The 22,338-nt window shown below is 38.6% G+C and overlaps 1 protein-coding gene across 20 annotated transcripts in view; it reads right to left on the bottom strand.

Moving 5' to 3' along the window:
- The window catches only part of nfia (nuclear factor I/A), a 738,669-nt gene that overhangs the window by 233,432 nt on the left and 482,899 nt on the right, over nucleotides 1-22,338 (bottom strand). For 18 of the 20 annotated variants that reach the window (XM_059647912.1, XM_048539775.2, XM_048539772.2 and 15 more), the window contains exon 3: nucleotides 9,955-10,017. The exons of the other annotated variants lie outside the window; for them this stretch is intronic. In XM_059647912.1, the coding sequence (XP_059503895.1) occupies nucleotides 9,955-10,017 (63 nt within the window). The remainder of the gene's footprint in view (nucleotides 1-9,954; nucleotides 10,018-22,338) is intronic. 20 annotated transcript variants of the gene reach the window in all.

Genomic DNA, 22,338 nt, shown 5'->3' with positions numbered 1-22,338 from the left:
GCTATGATCTTCTTGTGTGGTATTTCTTTTCTAACATCTGGACAGTTATCATCAATATTATTCAGCAATTCCTTTGCTACCCATTTGGGAGATACACCGAACTGAAGCAAATAGATGATTGCACTTTGCTATCAATGTACAATAATGATAGAGGGAGCGGTTTTGTTGCTGCTGTAACCATACTGTAACCATGACCCATTTCCCAAGGCAGGGATCAATGCTTTGGTGAATGAAGGCCTAAACAGATGGACTTCTCTTGACTTGCAAAGAGAGTGAAGAGGTCATAATTAAGCCAGTTCCTTCTAAGACTTCAGGAGTCTGTTCCTCAAGGGACAGGTTCATGTGAGCACATTTTGGTATTGGTTGAAACAGTGCAGTAAATCGGGAAATGTAAGGCCTGAAATAAAAACAGAAAGTTTTTGGAGAAACTCAACAGGTTTGGGAGGATTTATGGAGAGAACAACAGAATTTCTCTCTCAATTCCAGTACGACTCTTCTTTGGGACTGTACTTCTGGAGGAGAGTCATGGTGGACTTGAAATGTTAACTCTGTTTCTCTCTCCACAGATGCTCTCAGATCTGCTGAATTTCTCCAACAATTTCAGACTTCCAGATCCACAGGACTGCACTTTTACATGGGAGGCAAGGCCAACTCTGTTCCAGGATTTGAGTACAATGAGTTGAAAGGGATAACTGGCTATCATCCTGTCAGGGTAGGAAAATCAAAGTCAAGAATATGCTGATAAGTCTCACTGTCTGCTTTTTGCCCATGTTGTGCTGATATCCTGTCAAAAATCCAGTTACAAGTGACCAAATGACTTGAGACTGTTCACAGTTTATCATCTCGAGATACAACCTTTCAAAATCAAATCACTGAGTTCTGTTCAACCATGATGAAACAATTTAGCTATGTTCACCATTTGTCTGCGTTATTTCTACTGCAAGCTTTATTTTATACATAAATGTATATATCTCCAGCCTTTAGTTTTACATATTGAATCAAGATGTGATCGAGTTCACATTTTAAAGTCTGGAAGTTGGAAATAAAGTGATGGTACATCAGTCTGAATCATCATAAAATTTATTTCAGAAAGGCAAGCTTCATTTCCATTGAAAAGTAAAGCACCATTGGCTAACCTGTGGAGACTGCAGAAAATCAAATCTTTGAAGGACAAGTTTTGTTTGAAATTGAAACTATATTCAATAATTAGGGGCAATGGTAACATGGCACAGTATACAGAACAGCTGTCATTAATTCAAATTTCACCAGATCTTAAGTCATTTTATTACATCAATCAACTAAGGGAGTTAAACAGAGGGCAGCTGCGAAGCCTCTGCACAAAAACACAGAATATTTTTCTTGTTTGAAGGCCTGGAAAGCCACTTGGAGCAAGGACATTTGATTTGATCATCTGAAAAATCAATGGCAAACTCCCAAAGAGAACATTTCTATCACTGTCTTACTCCACCCTCCACCTGCTGACATTCAGACATTTTTCAACTTGTTTCCCATCATGCATCCTCCTGTTGGGAGGACAGTATTGTTTAGTCTGGGATTTTGTTACAGTTGATATCAATTCTGATCTGTGAAAGCAGAAGGCGTGATTTGAGCAGCATGACTTCATTGAGGTCAATTTTCTTCCTGGGAGGTGAAATGCTGCACTTGCCTGCTGTGCTCCATCTAGTGGCCCTGCTGACTAAATTACCCATATTCAAAGGGGCAAATCTGAAGGGCACATTAGGGTAAAGATTTTGATTGATGAATATAAAAAATATGTTTAAATGCACTGGTATGACATTCCTGTGTATATTGTTTTTACTTAGACTCTCACCCATTTAAAATAAACTGGTCAATACACATAGAAATAGCACACTGAGAAGAAATAAAACTAGTGCGTTCATCTGTGATATTGTCTTAAATCTCAAATGCTCACAGATCAACAAGCTATGGCTCAGAATTTTACTGCTTGAATTAGTAGATTTCCAGGAAACTTGCTCATTTGAAAGCAACAGCAATTCCATTATTAATTAATTAAAAGTATGAAAAAAATCTTTTTATTTCGAAGATTATTGCTCAATAGCCAATGTCAACCGAAAGCAACAAACATTGACTTTGAAGCCAGGCTGTATTTAAAGGCTGTGTACTTTAGAACAAGTCATTCAGCAATACTATGTCTACAAGTTACAACAAACCTGATTTTGCAGTTATTAAAATAAAGCTACAAAGTAACAATAAAGCTGATACCATTACAATATTCAGTCTAGGAATTTCATCTGATCACAAGATGCAATTACTGCTTTTAAATTATTCCATGTGGCTATAAATGTCATTTGTGGGCTATAAGCTAATTACTTTATTCAATAACATTCAAATTTGTGAATATGGAAGTAAGTTTTACTATATCTGAAAACTTGCCTGCTTTATTGTTACAACTTGCTATTTCCATGGTTGTTTGAATCTTGAAACAAAAATTCTTGTAGAGGAAATGTTTTGCAGAACCTGGATGTTATATTTCCCCTTTTATCCACTAACTTATTTTGATACATAGGTTCATAAAAGTTGTGCTGTACAACCATTTTAGCACAATAGCTATGTTGACATTTGACCTGAAAGACTTGATTATTTCAGAGTTTAAGTATAAGCAACATGACACAAATATCAAGCGTAAGGGTAATATTGAAACATATTTGCGATTATAAAGCACCCTTAATGTAGAAAAATGGCATTTTATAGACGCAAAAAAAATTGATGCTAACCTTAAAATACAATGATATTATATCTAATAACCAAGAGGTGGAAAACAAAGACAATATTTATTGTAACCAATTCATTCCATCTATTTGCACACCTGCAACTAATTAGCAGTCTCCTTGCATATATATTTTTGTTTACATTTGTGCACTTTGTTAATTGCAAGCAATCAACAAGTGACACGTGAATGGCTTTGGATTCTCTCAGTTTGTGGTTCTGACTGGCAGCCATCAAATCTCCTCATTTCTTTGCCAAATTCGTAACTGCAGCAGGCTAGCCACTCTGGAGAATAAATGATATGCTTTTTTTGCTTTGGAAGAGCGATTGCGTGCTTTTGGATGAATTGCGTATCATGAGCAACCTTGATGAAGGATAGCTCCATGGTCGCCTTAATTGAAGTTTGGAGAAGGGAGTTCCAAAATTATGTTATGGCATGGTTACCAATTATCCACATTCAGAATGAACTTTTTTTTTAAATTGGATCCCTTATCATTCTATTTGAACAAGAGTTGGCTAAATAGCATTCTTGGCTGATGGCTGAATATGTTCGATAAAGTATGGAATTAGCTTCCTCTCTGCAGGCACAACAGCAGCATATTGTTTATCAGTTACCTGTGGTTTAACAAAGTTTGAATCAATGAGCTGGGAGAAATTGTATGTAGTACTACTAACTTTTTATTGAGGCGTTACTAGCGGAGGTAAAGATCAAAGATAAAGAATATAAAAATATAACATATGACAAGCACATAAACAAAATAAAACATACCAGCATAAAGCAGCAAACCTTAGGAAAGCAAATTACCAAGAATGAAAATCAATAGCAAACTTGAGCACTGGATACCTTACAATTATTTCTTTTACAAAACTAATCAACTTTAGGGCAGTTGCATCAAAAACAAAATCAGACATCTGCAACTCCCAAAGCAAGCTAACATAAAAGAGAATACGACCTCAATTGCCAAATATCTAATTTCTAAGAAGGTAGGTAAACATCAAAGCCTTAGTGAGTCCAGCATTCAAGTCATTATAACAGTAACAACATTGACAAGATATTCTCCCAGGTGATTACTTTCCAAACTTAGTCATTCTAGAGACTACCTTAACAACTACACGATGCAATTTAAGTAATATGTCCAATAATATTTTGCCTTGAACTTCTTTGAATATTTCGTGCTAATCTTCGTGGAAGTCACCTAGACTGGCTGTCATCAAGTCTGTTAATGTAACTATTTCAAGTCCCATGGCATTTCACAAAGTGTCAGAAATTTCCTCCCTGCCCCATCCCCAAACAGTAGCTTAAACAACTGGCTTCTCTCTTTCTCACTCACAGACCATTACAGTGATGAGTGAACCCAGGCAGTTTCTAACCTGAAATACAGAATCAGTTACCTGGATACTAGGTTGAAAGTCTGTAGCTTCTCCTTAACTGTACTCTGAGTGTACCTGGACCTTATGGGACTGCAGCAACCCAAGAAGGTGATACATCACTATCCTTACAAGGGTAATTAGGAATGGATAAGAAATGCTGACCTTGCGGCGATGCTTTCATTGCGAAAGTGAATATAAAATACTGGCATTTGGCTAACTTGAAAATTAATCTTAGCCTAGAATGTCAGCATGTTGTATGTAACAGGGGCAGTAGGAATTAACAAATCTCATTGTAAAAGTTGAATTATGCTCATTTGTATGTTGTATGTAAGACAAAACAGTTTGTTGCTTGGCAGTTGCGTCATATCTGGGTTCTGTTATTTTCAGTCAGCCACCCATGAAGTGAGGAACACACACACACCCTACATGAAAATTTGTGTCACATTGCCATGGAACCAGATACTGGGCATCAAAAAACGGACACTTTGAACAATAGGAAACATAATACCTGCTTTCAGAAGAAATCAAGAAAATATCACCTGTAAAACCTTTGCACATTTCAGCTCATCATTCCACAAAAACATTAACATAACTTAGAATACAAGTTGTTTGTTCATTGATAGCATATAACACTCAGAGATAAAATGATTACTTCTGTCTAATTAAAGTGGGATATTATAAAATGGGGGAGTGGGTGGTGGTAACATACAGCTATGATTGTGTGAAAACTGCCGTTTGAAATCAAGGTAATTCGCTGATATTTAGACTTCTTTGTCTTATAAGACGGTTTGTTCGACTTGAATTCTGTACGCCAATAGATTTATCATCAACTATTCTTCATGTTTCTAACTTACTGATAGGTAAAACCTAAACAGAACACTTAAACTAGTTGAGGTATATGTAAATGATTGAGGCCTTCAATTTGAACACACCTATGCACTCTACAAAGTCAAAAGAACAGATATCCTGTTATGTACAATAGTAAGAATCAGGCAGTGAGTGTAAGGAATTTAGCAATCTCTGGGTTGAGCTGACATACTTAAATAATACACTCCCTTGTGTTATGACGTAATTAGAAGGCTCGATTAAGTCACTGCCTTGTAACCTCACTGCAAACCATCTACTTACCTGACTTTATTACTTATTCCTTTTCTAACAGAGAAATGGAATCAGGAAAAGATGACTCAAGGTGCATTAGTCAATCTCTGCAGATTGACTATTTTTGAACAATTCTATGAACAAGGGCTTATTATTGCAAACTCTATTACAAAACATATCAAGAATAAAATTCAGTATTTGTAATAAAAATTGGAAACACAAAATTCATTTTTATTTCTTTCATGTATCTCATTAGTTATATAGAAATTGCGTCTTTTAACAAGCCAGTGCAATATGTATGCAATCTTTATGTATTGTTAGACTCACTCTCCTGGATAGAATTTAATCATGAATGCTGAATAGAAAGTAAAACTCGCTCCTCCCAATATTCACATGTATCAACGCTTTGAGGAAATCTTGCATGTTGCATTTAACAAAATCCTTTGCATATTTAGCAAAATTCATATTCTACATGTGTTGATGCAACCAAGATTAAGTTGCAAAAATGTAATCTGTCGTTTTTGTTTTCCAGTTTTAGACTTTTGATATTTTGCCTACTGTCACAGACAAGTGTTTTTTAAAACTTCTCTCTTCTTACAATTGCCTCTGTACTTGTTTCACACTTTCCAAATCTTCCAGTCTCTCTGCCTGCTTGTCTTGAACTCTTGCTGTCTCCATTTTTCTTTTGTGTTGTTCTGATTCACACTGTTATCAATTCCACTAATATTTATCCTCAGTCTGACTTCCAATTTCTGTAAGCCTTCCTTATGGTATTGAAATACAAACTTAAATACTTCTCATGTGAAGTAAAACTGATGGCCAGTTCCAAAACTCCACAGCCCAATTCACTTCACTCCACTGTGTAATTAACAGGCGCAGTAATTGAGGAACTAGGAAGTAGGGAGAAAGAAGACAATGGAGGGAAACATATGAATTATAGGCATTTGCTATAATGTCAAACTACTTGCTTGGCTAGATGGGCATACCGTTGTGGTGTTGTTAATTATGATATTCTGACATTATCTCCTTGTTTAAACAGGTTAAAAGTACAAATCCAGTGACGTGTAATCACAGAATTTCTGTATGCTCTCACTTCTTAAAAAAAGACATATGTATACCCTGAAAAAAAGAGCAGTTTGGAAAGTTTGTATTTCAATACCATAAAAAAGCTGTAAACATCAAAAGGTCTTTGTGATTCCCAAAAGCGACTGGCCCAAATGGAGTCTTCAGTTGTGCACTCAGGTCCTGTACGGATCAGCTGGTGGGAGTGTTTGCAGGCATCATTAACCTCTCCCTACTCTAATGTGAGGTCTCCATCTGCTTCAAGAAGTCCACTATCACAACAATCCCACCGTCAAAAAAAAATCAGGCAATGATCCTGAATGACTATTGCCTCGTGGCTCTGACATCCATTGTAATGAAGTAACTTGAGAGGTTAGTAGTGGTGCAATTCAACTCCAGCCTTCCAGATTGCCTTGATCCACTATATTTCACCTAACATTGCAACTGGTCCATTGCAGATGTCATCTCTCTGGCCCTTCACTCATCCCTGCAATATCTGGACAGCAAGGATACCTACATCAGGCTCCAACACCATAATTCCAATAAAACTCACCTCTAAACTCCAAAACCTAGGATTCTTCTCCCTATTCTGTAACTGGATTCTTGACTTCCTGATCCACAAAGCAAAACCAATAAGGACAAGCAACAACACCTCCTCCACAATAATCCTAAACAAAGGTGCTTCGCACAGCAGTGTACTCAGTCCCTTCCTATACTCTTTTTGCAATCACGACTGTGTGGTCAAATTCTGCTCTAGCTCCATTTACTGATTTTATGATGATAGCACCATAGTGGGTCAGATCGCAAACAGTTGTGAGACAGAGTACAGGAAAGAGATCAAGCATCTAGTGGCATGGTGTGAAGACAACAATCTCTCCCTCAATGTCAACAAAACAGAGAAGCTTGTCATCGACTTCAAGAAGCAGAATGGGGGACACAGCCCTGTCTGTATCAATGGTGTTGAGCTGCAGATGGTCGAGAGCTTTAAGTTTTCGGGAGAAAAGATCACCAACAATCTGTTTGGTCCACCCATGTCGGCACTATGGTTAAGAAAGCACTCCAAAGCCTCTACTTCCTCATAAGGTTAAGGATGTTAACATGTCCACAAGACTCTTACCAATTTTTACAGATGCACCATAGTAAGCATCCTATCTGATTGCATCAGAGCTTGGTATGGCAACTGCTTTGCCTAAGGCCGCAAGAAATCACAGAGTTGTGAACGCAACCCAGTCCATCATGAAAATGAGCCTTCTTTCCATCGACTCTATACTTCCCACTGCCTGGGGAAAGCAGCCAACATAATCAAAGACTCCTCCAACCCCGATTATACTCTCCTCCACCCTCTTCGACTGGGCAGAAGATACAAAGTGTGAAAACACATACCAACAGGCTCAAGAATAGCTTCTTCCCTGTTATTATCAGGCTCATGAGCAGACCTCTCATTTATGAGAATTGATCATTCTCTGCACTTTCTCCGTAGCTGTAACACTATATTCTGTAATCTGTTTTATTATTCTGACGGCATTATGTAAGCTATGATTTGTCCGTATAACACACAAAATAGTACTTTTCACTGTATCTCAGTACATGTGACAATAATAAATCAAATCAGCATTTGTTTTACTCTTCAATGTCATCTCCTGATCTACTCACCATATTCCTTAACTGCTTTGCTCTCCTGAAGTTTCAATCTGAAATATTAGTTGGACTAATTACAACAATGGCTACTAGTAAAATATATGTTACATAATCTCCACGGTCTGTTCCTCTGCGTTCCAGCATTGGTGTACAGTTACAACTAAATTGATTTGCTCACAGTTTCTAATGCTGTAAACCCTGATGCAGTTAAAAGCTTGTTTAGTTAATTATTTAAAATCAACAAAAAAATCATAGCTAGGTCCATTTATTAACTTAAAACACAAATCCAGTCCATTAAACACAACGAAAATATCCTCTACTAACAGAGTTCAGGACAGCGATGCTTGCACAAACTTTTGCAATGCTCATTTTTCTCAGCTGACTTGAATCTCAAGCATATGTAGCAAAGTCACACCAATAATGAATATTAATACAGCTGGAAAATACGTTTGTGATTGTAGGTGCAAGTGCTCTACTGAAGTGAGCTTATAATTCATCACTCAAGGGGCTAATAGCAATTTGCACAACAGTTACACTGTGTGCCTCAGAGAATTAAACATCCCTCCACCCACCCATTTCCTGTGGGTAACCTTTCAGACTGAACACCAAGAATTTTAATGTTTAAATATAGCTGCCAAAGGCATACATTTCCGTACTAGGAACAGTTACTTTAAATGCACTGTTCAGTGGCCTGTCTGAATTATTGTATTAATATAAAGTAAAACTGCCGATTCAATTAAACTGCAGCCCGCTCAACAAAGTCTTCACACTGATTGCAATGACGAAACGTAAACATAACATTTTCAAATTTAATGATGGTTTCTCACAAATCAAAACGGTGACTATATTGCTTTGATTTACAATCCACAACTAGGCACAAAGACAACTGTAGAAAACATCTGAACAGAAGCTTAAATGCAAATGAGATGAACCATATGAAGATAAGGAAAAGTTCAAGACTCTTGAAAATAAATCCTTAACTATCATTAGCTTCATCACCAAAGCTCTGGTAAAATTAATTACTAAAAACAGTTCCTTCACTTGAAAAAAAATTCCAAACTGAATTACTAGCAATAGTTCTTCTATAGAACTGAAATTAGCTTGGAGAATGACTGAACAAGCTCAGTAATCTTGGATTAGATTTGTCACGGAGTTTTTTTTCAAACAGGCAGGTTTAATGCTATATCAGATTACTAGTTCACTAGCGAAATACCATGCTAACTTTTGTACAGACTTTAACCTGATGACAAAAATTTCAACCTTCGACATTATAACTTTAGTATCAGATAACATTCAACAGATTATCTGCATAAATATGTTAATTAAATTGCAAACGTTCCCCAATGAAGGTTTTAATGTTCAGCTTGGCAGCAAATGGGAATTAGAAGCCTCACTGGAAACTTTCAGCTTGGAAAGAGGTAAATGCTGTTAAAAAGAATTACTGCACACACTAAAAATGATTGCTTTCAGTTTAAGAATACCTATTATTTCTTCTAACAACTTCACTGCACAGTGTTAAATACGTGTTCACACGAAGTATGTTTTTCACTTATGTCAGGCACTCAACAGCTAACAAAAATTAAAATGCTATGTTTTCCTATTCTAGATCTTTATATCTCAAAGTGATGAGACATCGCACAGAAGTAAGGAATTGGTGCGTATTAAAGAATCAGACCTTCAGCACATCAGATTTTTAAATTTTTTTTGAAAACTTTAGCTGGCTTTGACACCATATTCAAAGCTAAGATCACCGAGGGCTTTCACTGAAAGTCACTAGATATAAAACTGCAATGTTCATTGTGAGCTAACATTCCTGATGTCAAAGACTTCAAAAGAAACTTTACTATATTTAGGTTCTTTCTTTAGGATGACTAATGGCATTCAATTCTTACAATCAATTCCCTAATGGTTTAACAGCAATTTGCCACAACACTATTACAAAAACACAATCTAGTTTTAAAAGGATAGCTGTTCCTCTGCCCAGCTTCTTCAGTGAATACTGCTATGGTGCATCTTTCATGTCAGATTAATACATACCATTTTCTGGCTGGTCCTTGATATCCTCACTTTCCTGGCTAGGGCTTTCAGACTGACCTGAATCTGAAAGACAGAAAATATAAGCCAACCTATTAGAATAGATCATAGAAACTTCATCGTAGAAGCAGGCCCTTTGTCATCCAAAGTTCCACAACCAAGCTACATATTCTACGCTTTACATTTGCTCCATAATTTTAGTATTGTACTTCCTCAAATGTATTTATTATTCCTCCTGAAAAATTGACACAAGTTTGGTTGCTATTTGAGGCCACATGTTCCATAATCGATGACATCTTATTGTTATAAAAAGTTATTTGGTATAATTTTGGGGAGACAGCAAGTCCAATTAGGTAAATACAAAATGACATAAAATAAGGATGAATTATCATTTCAAAAATGCATTTAGAAATGTTGCTCTTGTTGATAAATGTGATTGATTGTAACATATTGCCCAGGCTGTCACTACACTGGCGCACTTGTCTGCTGCAGGGTCTACAATTTACATTAGATAGTGAGTTCTCAATCTCAGCCAGGTTTCCCTGGGATGGCCTGAGTTGAAGACCAATTTTAAAACATTCTGGTGAATATTAACGGAAAAAATAATTTTATGCGAAGACTGCATATAGGGAGAATCATTCTTCTCTGGATGGTGGGAGATACTGTTGTATCTCTCCAATATTTCCTTAAGGATGTTACTTGGTAATTATTTTCCGAACCTAATTAATTCTTGACCCACTTTCAAAGATGTCACTATTTCATTGTGGTCAGGTGAGGACAAGCACTCACAATGGTGTCCAATTATTGATCTTTGGGAAACTTTGTAAATGTCAGCACTGTGCTATTAGCTAACATCTAAAATAATTCAACACGCATCAGTGCTGCATCCTATTGCATACAAATTGCACTAATATCACAGCAGAAAAAAAAAATCATCCTGCAGTCATACTTTATTCTCTCACAGCACCTAGATAATACAGAAATTTACGTGTGCTTAACAGACTCAATCATTTTCTTTATTCAAGCACTTTGTCTCATCTCACAAAGACTGATGGCAGCCTTCAAGGGAAATGGTGACCTTGCCTCTCATCACTGTGGCATATACCAACCAAAATGAGGAAGCCTCCATTACATTCACAGCCCTGTAATATTGGCATCATGACTTATATCTTTCAATCTACGGGAGGAAGAAACGATGGACCTAATAGATAAATTCGTACTGCACCATCGATAGTGGAGTAACCGACAGCCTTAGCCAAAGACTTGGAGAGTCAGACACCAAATGATCTAGGGTTCAGCAACAAATTCAGGTGATTTCCGTACATGATGGTGGACAGTGAGAAAGACACCAGGCATCAGCAGAATGCCTGAAGGCTGTGACATCCCAAGTGAATATGAAAGCATCAAGATATCGGAAAGAATGTCCAAAGACACTGATGGCTTTCAGAATGACTTCAACCAATACACTAGTAGATGTTTTACACAAGATATTTTCATAAAATGTCAGACCTTTGTTGCAAACTATTAAATTTGGTGTAACACCTCAGGAACTATGCCCTGCATATATGGACTGCAAGGATTGCATGTGGACATCATTGTCTCTCTGGAGAGAGGCAGTACATCTACTTGCTTAATTCAAATTAATTTACTTGAACTGTGCTACTGCCAAAATCTAAGGTTCATCGTGGACTATACCAGCCATTTGATCATTTCTCATTTAAGACAAAGCTGCAGCTTACTTTTTAAATTCATTCATGGGATATGAGCATTACCAGTTAAGCCAGCAGTTACTGCTTATCCCTAGCTGCCATGGAAGAATGAGAAATGGAATGGTTTTCTTGAGCCACTGCAATCCGTGAGATCTAGGTACACCGTCAGCACTGCCAGGATGGAGATCCAGGATTCTGATCCAGTGAAAACAAACAGACAGCAATACAGTTCTAAATCAGGGTGATCGAGCATTGGTAGGCAGGTTATTAATGATTAGGTGCTGTTTGATAGCGCTGTTGATGAAACCTTTCGTCGCTTTGTGATTGATTAAGAGTAGACTGATAGAATGGTAATTGGCCAGTTGAATACGTCCTGCTTTTCTACAGAAGGCAACTCACGCTCAATTGTATATCACTTGCCGCCATCACTAAGGGGTGGTGACGGCCTTGTTTGGGACGCACATTCACAAAATCAAATTTACAGAAAATGACAGGCTGCTGGGTTGGCTCTCATTTTTGACACAAGCTTTCAGATATTACTGAGATGTCGCTGTAGGGGTACCAGGGCTATGTGCGTTGTTGTCAATTCTGGAGCTTTGGTTGCTACCAGGTTATCCATTCATTTTCATTCTTTTATCAGTTTTTATAATGGATAGATACAAGCATGTGGCTTGTGAGGGCATCTAAGAGTCAACCACATTGCTTGAGTCGAGAGTCACATTTAGGCCAGACCAGGTAAGGATGGCAGGTTTCCTTTCCTAACTGCACCAGATAGGTTTTCACAACAATTGACCTCAGTTTCATGGTCACCATTAGGCCGACTTTTAAGTCCCAATTTATTAAGGAAATTCAAATCCCACCAAGGCAGAAGGTGAAATTTGAACCCATGTCGCCAGAAGCTGAGCCTGATCTCTGGATTATCAGTACAGAGAGATTACTATTATATCACAGACTCCCCTTTTCAAAGACAACATTCCCTGTGGTAGCCTGAAAGTTACTTTGACACAAAGCTTAATGCTCTGCTATCTCTGACAACTGCACGGAGCTTTGCAAACTCCGGGTTTCACGGAAGTCAGCCTGTAGCAAATCACACAGCTTGACAAAATGGCTGCCTGAAGCACGGGCAGCAAACATAGCTTTCCTCTGTCATAACCAGGTAGGAGTGGTTCAGTTTGTAACCAGGTCTTCTTCAGCATCAATAATTCTGAAGATTAAGGGTCTGTGGGATCTGCAAGATGGCATTCTGATAAATGCGGTAAAATTTTCACCAGACATCATTTACCAACGACAGAATTTGTGGACTCAGTGTGTAGGTACAGATAGAAGTTAGTGCCACTCTACTGTAATAACATTGTGGGTCAGCACACTGCCTGCAGGGGTTCAGGAAGGTAACTCACCACCTTCAATCTGAAAGTAAAAGAAAATCTACATTTCTATCATTAACCAGGAAACACAAAGTTTGGGGTAGATGCCGAGGACTTGACCTGCTCCAACCCATTTGACCCGAATCACAGACAGCTATCAGCCTGATGTGTAAGGTGAAATATAATGAACCTTTTAAAAATCGATGCATTTTTTGAGGATGAGGGCTGGTCTGAAATTCACTCATGTCCATTCACACTGCTGAGGAGTCAAAATCCTGGAAATGCCTTTTTATAACACTGTTGGGTCCCTACACCCCATTGACTAGAGCTGTTCAAGAATGTGGCTCATCATTGTCTTTTCCGAGGAAATTATGGTGAGTAATAAATGCTGGCAGTAATGCATAAATCACATCGACAAATTTTTTGAATATGTCTTGATCTTCATCTCATTTGGTATGCCAGACTCAACCACAGTTGAGTCCTGATTGAGTTGAAAATGTAGGAATTTTTGGGGGTCTCTGACTTCATAAGAAGTGTTCAAAAGTTCTGTCCTCTCAAAGGCATGCTAGAGTTATTAGAAAATTCTGTCAGTCTACATTGAGCTACATTGGGAAGCTGGCTGGACACAAACAGAACTCCACAACTATTTCTCTACTGTCCAAATCATGTGCCACTACCAGAACATGCAAGTATCAGAACCGTGCTGAATTACAGCAACCTAATTACATAGGAAGGCATTTAGATAACACACTGAAAGCTTTTGCACAAGTACAGTTTAAAGGAAGGAAATAAATGTTTTCAAAAAGTCAGTGCAGATTGGTTCTTTTCAGTAACGCATGCTTTTGCGGTTTAGAATCATGCATTCATTTCATATGGATCAAGTGAATGATGGGAGAGAAGTATCACTCGGAGTTATGAAATTCAGCAATCTAATAATTTCAAAAATAAATGAAGTATCTCCATGTCCATAACTTGGTCTCATTCCAGCTTCCAAATGTACATGTTCTAAATGCAGCAAGTCAAGTGTGCAAGGATTATGCCTCAATATTAACCAACACCCACACCAAACTAACCCATGTCTACTACCAGTTGAAAGATAGCATCAAATTAGCTCCAGACACACGTTTGAATTAAAAGGATATCTTGAAACTTAAGTTATCAAATTACCGCTGAAGTTTACTGGTAAAGCTCAAAAGGTCATGACATCAGAATATAGACAAACTAAAACATCAACATCTTTAACAAGCAAGTGGAAAATGCTAATTTCTCAACGATCTTACCATTGTTTAACAGTAATCAACAACCTCAAATCTCTGGAGAATCCAACTTCCTTATCTGAGTCCAAACAGAGGGATCCAAAAGTTGTCTTTTATTTGTTCTTGGTCTGTGCCAATGCTGCACCAAAACTATCAACTGAGATTTTGGCTTGCATATGGTACAATGCCATATATACTCGCAGCCTTCTTCTACCTGATAATGAATGTCTTCAAGAAATTTACCTGTGAAAATTTTTGGAGTACTGTAAAGTATTTTATGTACTGGACAGCTACCTGTGTATCATGTCAAGGAAGTTCATTAAGAAGTTTCACCAACAAGAACTTTAGCTTATTTCCCTTAGTTTTGGAGGATCTGCAAAGTATTATGATTCTTTGAAACGTAAAATCTCAAGAATTGTAATCGAAACTTACCTCCAAGCTAACCATTTCCAGCTTTAAGGTGGTAAGAGGAGCAACTGATTCCAAAGAGTTGAGTCGGAACCTTAAATTTTATCATGAAGACTCATTGTCATTCTGCTTTCCAACTTGAACTCTGGTCACCTGGGTTTCTCATCAGGCAACCAAGGAGATTCAGGATCCAAAAACTTGCCTGGGGCCCCACTGTGACTGGGCATCTCCTCATATCCTTCTCCTTGAGGGGGCTTCCCCTCAGGAATTGGCCGTCAATACCATTGCCTTCCCCACCTCCCAGCCATAAATCAAACACCGTCACTTCCTGCTCTGAGATCAAATTCCCACCCCTGTCCCCCTTCCCTTTGTGAAACCACACCCTCACCAGTAACTTCGTAAAAATGATACACCATGAGGAATTATTACATTGCCACACTGTTAAATATCTACTTAATTGTCTGTATAGTGAGGTTTCAGAAACTCCCTTATGCAGGTTTTTATATACAAGTCATTGCACTTCAAAAAGAAAGCAATCCACAATGGAAAATAGCTTGATATGTTTGGACTTGAAAGTGCAATATCAATAAAAGTATTATGATCAGAAAATGTTAAAATCTTCAGCAATGTGACAGAATACTGCCATTATTTCCCATGTATGATCACAAACATCTAAAAACCAGGAAAAGGTCTACTTCAATAGTCAAACATTTCCGGCTCAAAATATAATCAAGCTTATTCAGAGCCTTTCCAGGAAGTGAGTCCTTTCCTAGCAGGGATTCTTCGTAAGATAGGAACTGGTCAAAGGTGGACAATGACAAACTAGCTGAGCTGACACTATTAAACTGTCCAGTTGGAGGTTAAACAAACATATCCTGAAAAACAATACTGCAGACCATTGAACAGGAAGATTAAGTTGCGTAAAATCTCCATCATAAATGGGAAGAACTCTCATGAATCTAATTACTGAATCTATACCTAAATGCCGTTCCCTCTTTCTAAAAAATTACTTGTCTAACTTAGTGTCCGCGTAATTCTTTAAAATCTCTGCACATGCTGCACTTTTTTTTATAAAAAAATGTTAGGTTTAAACTTTAGTTAATTATTCTAAAAATACTGACATCAAATCTAGGCCTTGATACGTGATCCGAGGACTGCTGTTTAGTAATGCTCAACTTCTGAACTGGCACCCTGTAAAAACTGAATCATTTGTGGTTAGTATTTCAAGTCTTGATCATATCTACATTCCCTGTTGTAACTGAAAGAAGCTTAACCTTTGAGGGAGTTTGAAACCACTTCCAATTAGTTCTGTGGTTTTTGAAAAAAGATATGTAATGACTGATGATGGAAAAAGTGGCTTTACGCGTGGTTTGCTTGACATGATGCTAACACTAATTCTAAAACTTCAGAATTTGTATTTACTCCACTATCTTTTACATAATGTACTTCTCAATGACCTGGTGACTAATATACCAATATTTTGGATGAAGGAATTATGGATCTGATATTAAGGAGTGATAGTGTCAGTTAGCCTTTCTCCAGGGAGATTTTTGTCGTGTGCAGCCAGCGCAAAAGGACATAAGGTGACAGTTCATGGCCTGTCTAGAAAGCCTGCCAAGTTGACCAAGAAATATTAATAGAATTAATGCAGTTATTCATAGACAGAGAACTTCTTAAAACATGTCACAGTTATTAAAATAACTTGCTCTATTCTATAAAAGTAAACATTTGACATATTAAAATCAAATTGAACAGTAATTGATACCAACATTTTAACATAGAAAACATTTTACCATTTAAATCTTTATACAAAACATTCTATATGAACGCAAATTTGTATAAAATCAGGTAAGTACAATTAAAATGTTCCAATTTATTCCTCTACAGAAAGTGGTTAAACAATGAAAACACTATTTACAATAACGATTAAGAAACTTGGTTCATTATGATGGTGTAAGTGCAAATCAAAGACTAATATTTCATGATCATTACTCCAGTATGGTTTTTGCTCAACACAGCACTACTGCTATTTACAGTGTCTAGTGATCACAATTCAATATGGAAATCCCTTTCACAAATTGTCTTGAAAGCAATTGTCCTTTAGTTTATCCAGAGAAAATTCACAGCCAGACAGAGACCAATGAAGCACACACGAAACATGTTGTAAATCTTGGACAAATTGCCAGGGACATTTAAGATTTAAAACAGCTGATGCTGGAGATTTGAAGAAGATCATAGACAAAATGACAGAGCATCCCTAATATTTTTAAGAAGTTTTTTTTCTGAAAGAATGGCTAAAATATATTTTCATTCAATGCGGTTCTAACAATTATTTGTCACAACCATTACCTCCCCTGTCTCTCATCATGTTGGCTCAGCCTTATTTCCAGACAAAAATAAACACTTTAAGACTTTACTTGTTTGTATTCCTCTCAGCAGCATGCTATGCATCAGCAGCTAAAAACAAAGAAACTTTTAGCTGCTCAGACACAGTACAGAAGCGCCTTGAACAACGAACCAGGGGAGAACATTCACAAAGCCTGACAGTCCGTTCAATGCAAACTTCAGGGCCATAATGCATTCCAAGTCCCTGCACTATTTAAATATACATTTGCACAACCCGATCAATGAGAGTCATGGATCGAGTGACACACCTGCGCATCTTGGGCCAAAAGCTCCCAGAGAAAACACAACCGCCTCCTTATCTTTTTTCATAGCCTCTCAATTTCTTCACCCAGATAACTAATTTAATTCTCTCACCCTTCAGCGAAACTGGATTAGGAAAGTCAATACTTTCTTTGTGCTCTGATGGTGGATACTCTGCTTTTTATTCAGTTTTGACCTTTTCGACAAAGACAAGGCAATAGCATAGATTCCTACAGTAAGCTAATGCTCCAGGTCTCACTGGGAAGTAAAAAAAACAAGAAAAAAAATCAGAAACCCCTGCAGGTTTCAGCAGACAAATGCCCCCACCCCTGTGATGGTAAATAAAAATAAGACGCAAACCATATAAATCTAAACACAAATAAATGAGTCTTAAAATCCTCACACTTAACTCTCAGATGTCAGAAAATATGGTTGAAATGATGTCATCATAAAATGGTAAAACTACAGTAAAATGTTAACCATCCATCAGTTAGTACTAACAGAACTACATATTGCAAGTAATTTTTAAGGAAAATGAAAATCACACTAATTTTTAATGTATGGATTGCTCACTTGCTTCATTTTTGTGCTCCAGATTAGAAACTAAGTCCCTGATACTGTAACAGGAAATGGGGCCTCTGTACAAGGCAGAGCTATGGGTCTCTGAAATATTTATGTGCTGTAATAAGACTGGAATAGAAGCAAAAACAGAAACAGAATTCATGTCAAAAAGAACCATCTGACAGTGAGGTGTACAAATGTACAGATGAAATTTTAAAGGAGGCACATGCATGGTTACATTTTTCACATTTTCTTTGCGCAAACTAAAATCTTCAAGATTTTGTTTGGAGATAAAAGCTGTATATTAAAGTTGTACAATATCCGAAGTTTCTCAGGTATTTTTTCATAAAATGAATATGACCAAATCACAATGTGTTCAAAGTAGGTTTTGTCATGATTCATGTTAAAATTGCTTTACAAAAAAACAAAAGTACCAACTTAGCTTCAAGCTAGGGTCAGAGATAATGGGAACTGCAGATGCTGGAGAATTCCAAGATAATAAAATGTGAGACTGGATGAACACAGCAGGCCAAGCAGCATCTCAGGAGCACAAAAGCTGACGTTTCGGGCCTAGACCATTCAGAGAGGATGAAGGGTCTAGGCCCGAAACCTCAGCTTTTGTGCTCCTGAGATGCTGCTTGGCCTGCTGTGTTCATCCAGCCTCACATTTTATTATCTTCAAGCTAGGGTAGTAGCTAGACACCACAATGTACTGCCCTGCAGCTAGGGCATTCCAGTTCCTGTTGAAAAAAGTCAAAAGAAAGAAAGCTCAGCTGTGACATCCTCCACCATCAGATTGTTGGCCACTCCTTGCTGTGTGGATTTGCACATGAAGCGCAGTGACCTGAGTGAGCTGCCGAATGGTTAGTGGGATTATAGCGAAGGGCAAGTTAGAATCTTCAGAACAAAGGCAGCACACATGAAAGGAAAGCTTTCTCTAAGGTTAAGCTTGAGTACTTCACATTACTGGTGGTAAATATTTTATCAAAAGCAGAGGAAATGCACACGTCATTTAAAAAAAATCATGGGATGTGGGCATTGCTAGCTGGGCAAATAATGATTGCTCAGTCCTAAATGCCCCTGAGAAGATGATGGTGAGCTACCTTTATGAATTGTTGCAGTCCATTTGACTTTAGTACACCCAAAATGCCATGAGGAAGGCCATTTAGGATTTTGTTTCAGCAAAACTCACTGATATATTTCCAAGTCAAGACAATGAGTGGCTCAGACAGGAACTTGCAGGTGGTGGTGTTCCCATGTATCTGCTCTCATTGATCTTTTAGACTGAAGTGGCTGTGGGTTTGGATGGTGCTGTGTGAGCAGTTTTGGCAAGTTTCTGCAGAGCATTACTGAATGTCAGCTGTGGAGGGATGGAAAGTTTGTTGATGGAGTCCGAATCAATCAGGTTGCTTTGTCCTGGAAGATGTGAAGCCTTTTGAGAGATGTTGGAACTGCACTTATTCAGGCAAGAAGTGTGTATTCCATCATAGTCCTGACTTGTGCTTGTGGATTGTGGGCAAGCTATGGTGACCCAGAACGTAAGTTACTCACCACAGAATCTGACCTGTTCCTGTAGACACAGCATTTAGATGACAGTTCATTTTCTGGTCAATGATCACCATCAGGCAGCAATTGCTCTAAACCGCCCAGATAGTTAGAAGTTCCAGGCAGATAGCATGCTGACAAATTGACTTTTGGTTCTGGAAGTTGCGACCACAAATGTAACATTTTGTCATGGCATGATCACTCCTACATAAAGGGTCCTTTACAATGAGGTGATTAATTAAACTTGTCTTATTACACCTCAGACCTAAAGAAGCCTGTTCATCAATTGGTTCTTGAACAGACTGTCTAAGAAATTATTCCAAATATGAAGTCATCTTCGAGACTACTTCTGTCAATTTGATTTGACCAACATAAATTATTTCTTGACTTATTTGTACAAATTTTGTGTTGCTGCTGCATTGTGTCCATCAGTGACTTCTTGCTCCTCCTATTTCTTATCTCTATCCAAATAAATTCTACACTTTGGTCCTCTGAACTAAGGTCAATCCTATTAATGTGCTGAATCATCTGTTATTAACAGATAACGTCCATTTCCTTTGTTTTTGTCCTTCTGAAATGTCCAGTCTCTCTGAATATTCTGACCTTAGCCATGGCGACTTTGCAAATAGAGCATAGACATAGAACAATACAGCACAGAACAGGCCCTTCAGCCCACGATGTTGTGCCGACCATTGATCCTCATGTATGCATCCTCAAATTTCTCTGACCATATGCATGTCCAGCAGTCTCTTTAATGTCCCCAATGACCTTGCTTCCACAACTGCTGCTGGCAATGCATTCCATGCTCTCACAACTCTCTGTGTAAAGAACCCGCCTCTGACATCCCTTCTATACTTTCCTCCAACCAGCTTAAAACTATGACCCCTCGTGCTAGCCATTTCTGCCCTGGGAAATAGTCTCTGGCTATCAACTCTATCTATGTCTCTCATTATCTTGTAAACCTCAATTAGGTCCCCTCTCCTCCTCCTTTTCTCCAATGAAAAGAGACCGAGCTCAGTCAACCTCTCCTCATAAGATAAGCCCTCCAGTCCAGGCAGCATCCTGGTAAACCTCCTCTGAACCCTCTCCAAAGCATCCACATCTTTCCTATAATAGGGCGACCAGAACTGGACGCAGTATTCCAAGTGCAGTCTAACCAAAGTTTTATAGAGCTGCAACAAGATCTCACGACTCTTAAACTCAATCCCCCTGCTAATGAAAGCCAAAACACCATATGCTTTCTTAACAACCCTGTCCACTTGGGTGGCCATTTTAAGGGATCTATGTATCTGCACACCAAGATCCCCCTGTTCCTCCACACTGCCAAGAATCCCATCCTTAGTCCTGTACTCAGCTTTCAAATTCGACCTTCCAAAATGCATCACCTTGCAGTTATCCAGGTTGAATTCCATCTGCCACCTCTCAGTCCATCTCTGCATCCTGTCAATGTCCCGCTGCAGCCTACAACAGCCCTCTATACTGTCAACGACACCTCCAACCTTCATGTCATCTGCAAACTTGCTGACCCATCCTTCAATCCCCTCATCCAAGTCATTAATAAAAATTACAAACAGTAGAGGCCCAAGGACAGAGCCCTGTGGAACACCACTCACCACTGACTTCCAGGCAGAATATTTTCCTTCTACTACCACTCGCTGTCTTCTGTTGGCCAGCCAATTCTGTATCCAGACAGCTACGTTCCCCTGTATCCCATTTCTCCTGACCTTCTGAACGAGCCTACCATGGGGAACCTTATCAAATGCCTTGCTGAAGTCCATATACGCCACATCCACAGCTCGACCCTCATCAACTTTTCTAGTCACATCTTCAAAAAACTCGATAAGGTTTGTGAGGCATGACCTGCCCCTCACAAAGCCGTGTTGACTGCATTTAATCAAGCCATGCTCTTCCAGATGGTCATAAATCCTATCCCTCAGAATCCTTTCTAACACCTTGCAGACGACAGACGTGAGACTTACTGGTCTGTAATTGCCGGGGATTTCCCTATTTCCTTTCTTGAAGAGAGGAATTACATTTTCCTCTCTCCAGTCCTCAGGTACGACTCCAGTGGAGAGTGAGGATGCAAAGATCTTCGCAAGTGGCAAAGCAATTGCATTTCTCGTTTCACAAAGCAGCCGAGGACAAATCTGGTCCGGGCCTGGCGACTTGTCAATCTTAATGTTTGACAAAATTTTCAGCACATCAGCTTCCTCTATCTCTATCCATTCCAGCATGCACATCTGCTCTTCAAAGGTTTCATTCACTACAAAGTTCATTTCTTTCATAAAGACAGAAGCAAAAAACTCATTTAAGGCTTCCCCTACCTCCTCAGACTCCACACACAAGTTCCCTATGCTATCCCTGATCGGCCCTACTCTTTCTTTGACCATTCTCTTATTCCTCACATAAGTCTAAAATACCTTTGTGTTCTCCCTAATCCGTTCTGCCAAGCCTTTCTCATGCCCCGTCCTGGCTCTCCTCAGACCATTTTTGAGCTCCTTCCTCGCCTGCCTGTAATCCTCTAGAGCTGAGCTTGACCCTAGCTTCCTCCACCTTATGTAAGCTACCTTCTTCCTTTTGACAAGAAGCTCCACCGCTCTCGTCATCCAAGGTTCCTTTATCTTACCCCTTCTTGCCTGTCTCAGAGGGACATATTTATTCATCACCCGCAACAACTGTTCCTTAAACAGTCTCCACATGTCTATAGTGCCTTTACCATGGAACAATTGCTCCCAGTCCATGCTTCCTAACTCATGTCTAATCGCATCATAGTTTCCTCTTCCCCAATTAAATATCTTCCCATTTTGCCTAATCCTCTCCTTCTCCATAGCTATGTAGAATGTGAGGCAGTTATGGTCACTATCACCAAAATGCTCTCCCACCACAAGATCTGATACC

Source organism: Stegostoma tigrinum, chromosome 8 (genome assembly GCF_030684315.1).
Source record: "Stegostoma tigrinum isolate sSteTig4 chromosome 8, sSteTig4.hap1, whole genome shotgun sequence".
Classification (NCBI taxonomy): Eukaryota; Metazoa; Chordata; class Chondrichthyes; order Orectolobiformes; family Stegostomatidae; genus Stegostoma; species Stegostoma tigrinum.
The sequence above is the reverse complement of the archived record's forward strand: the minus strand, read 5'-3'. Positions and strand labels throughout refer to the sequence as shown.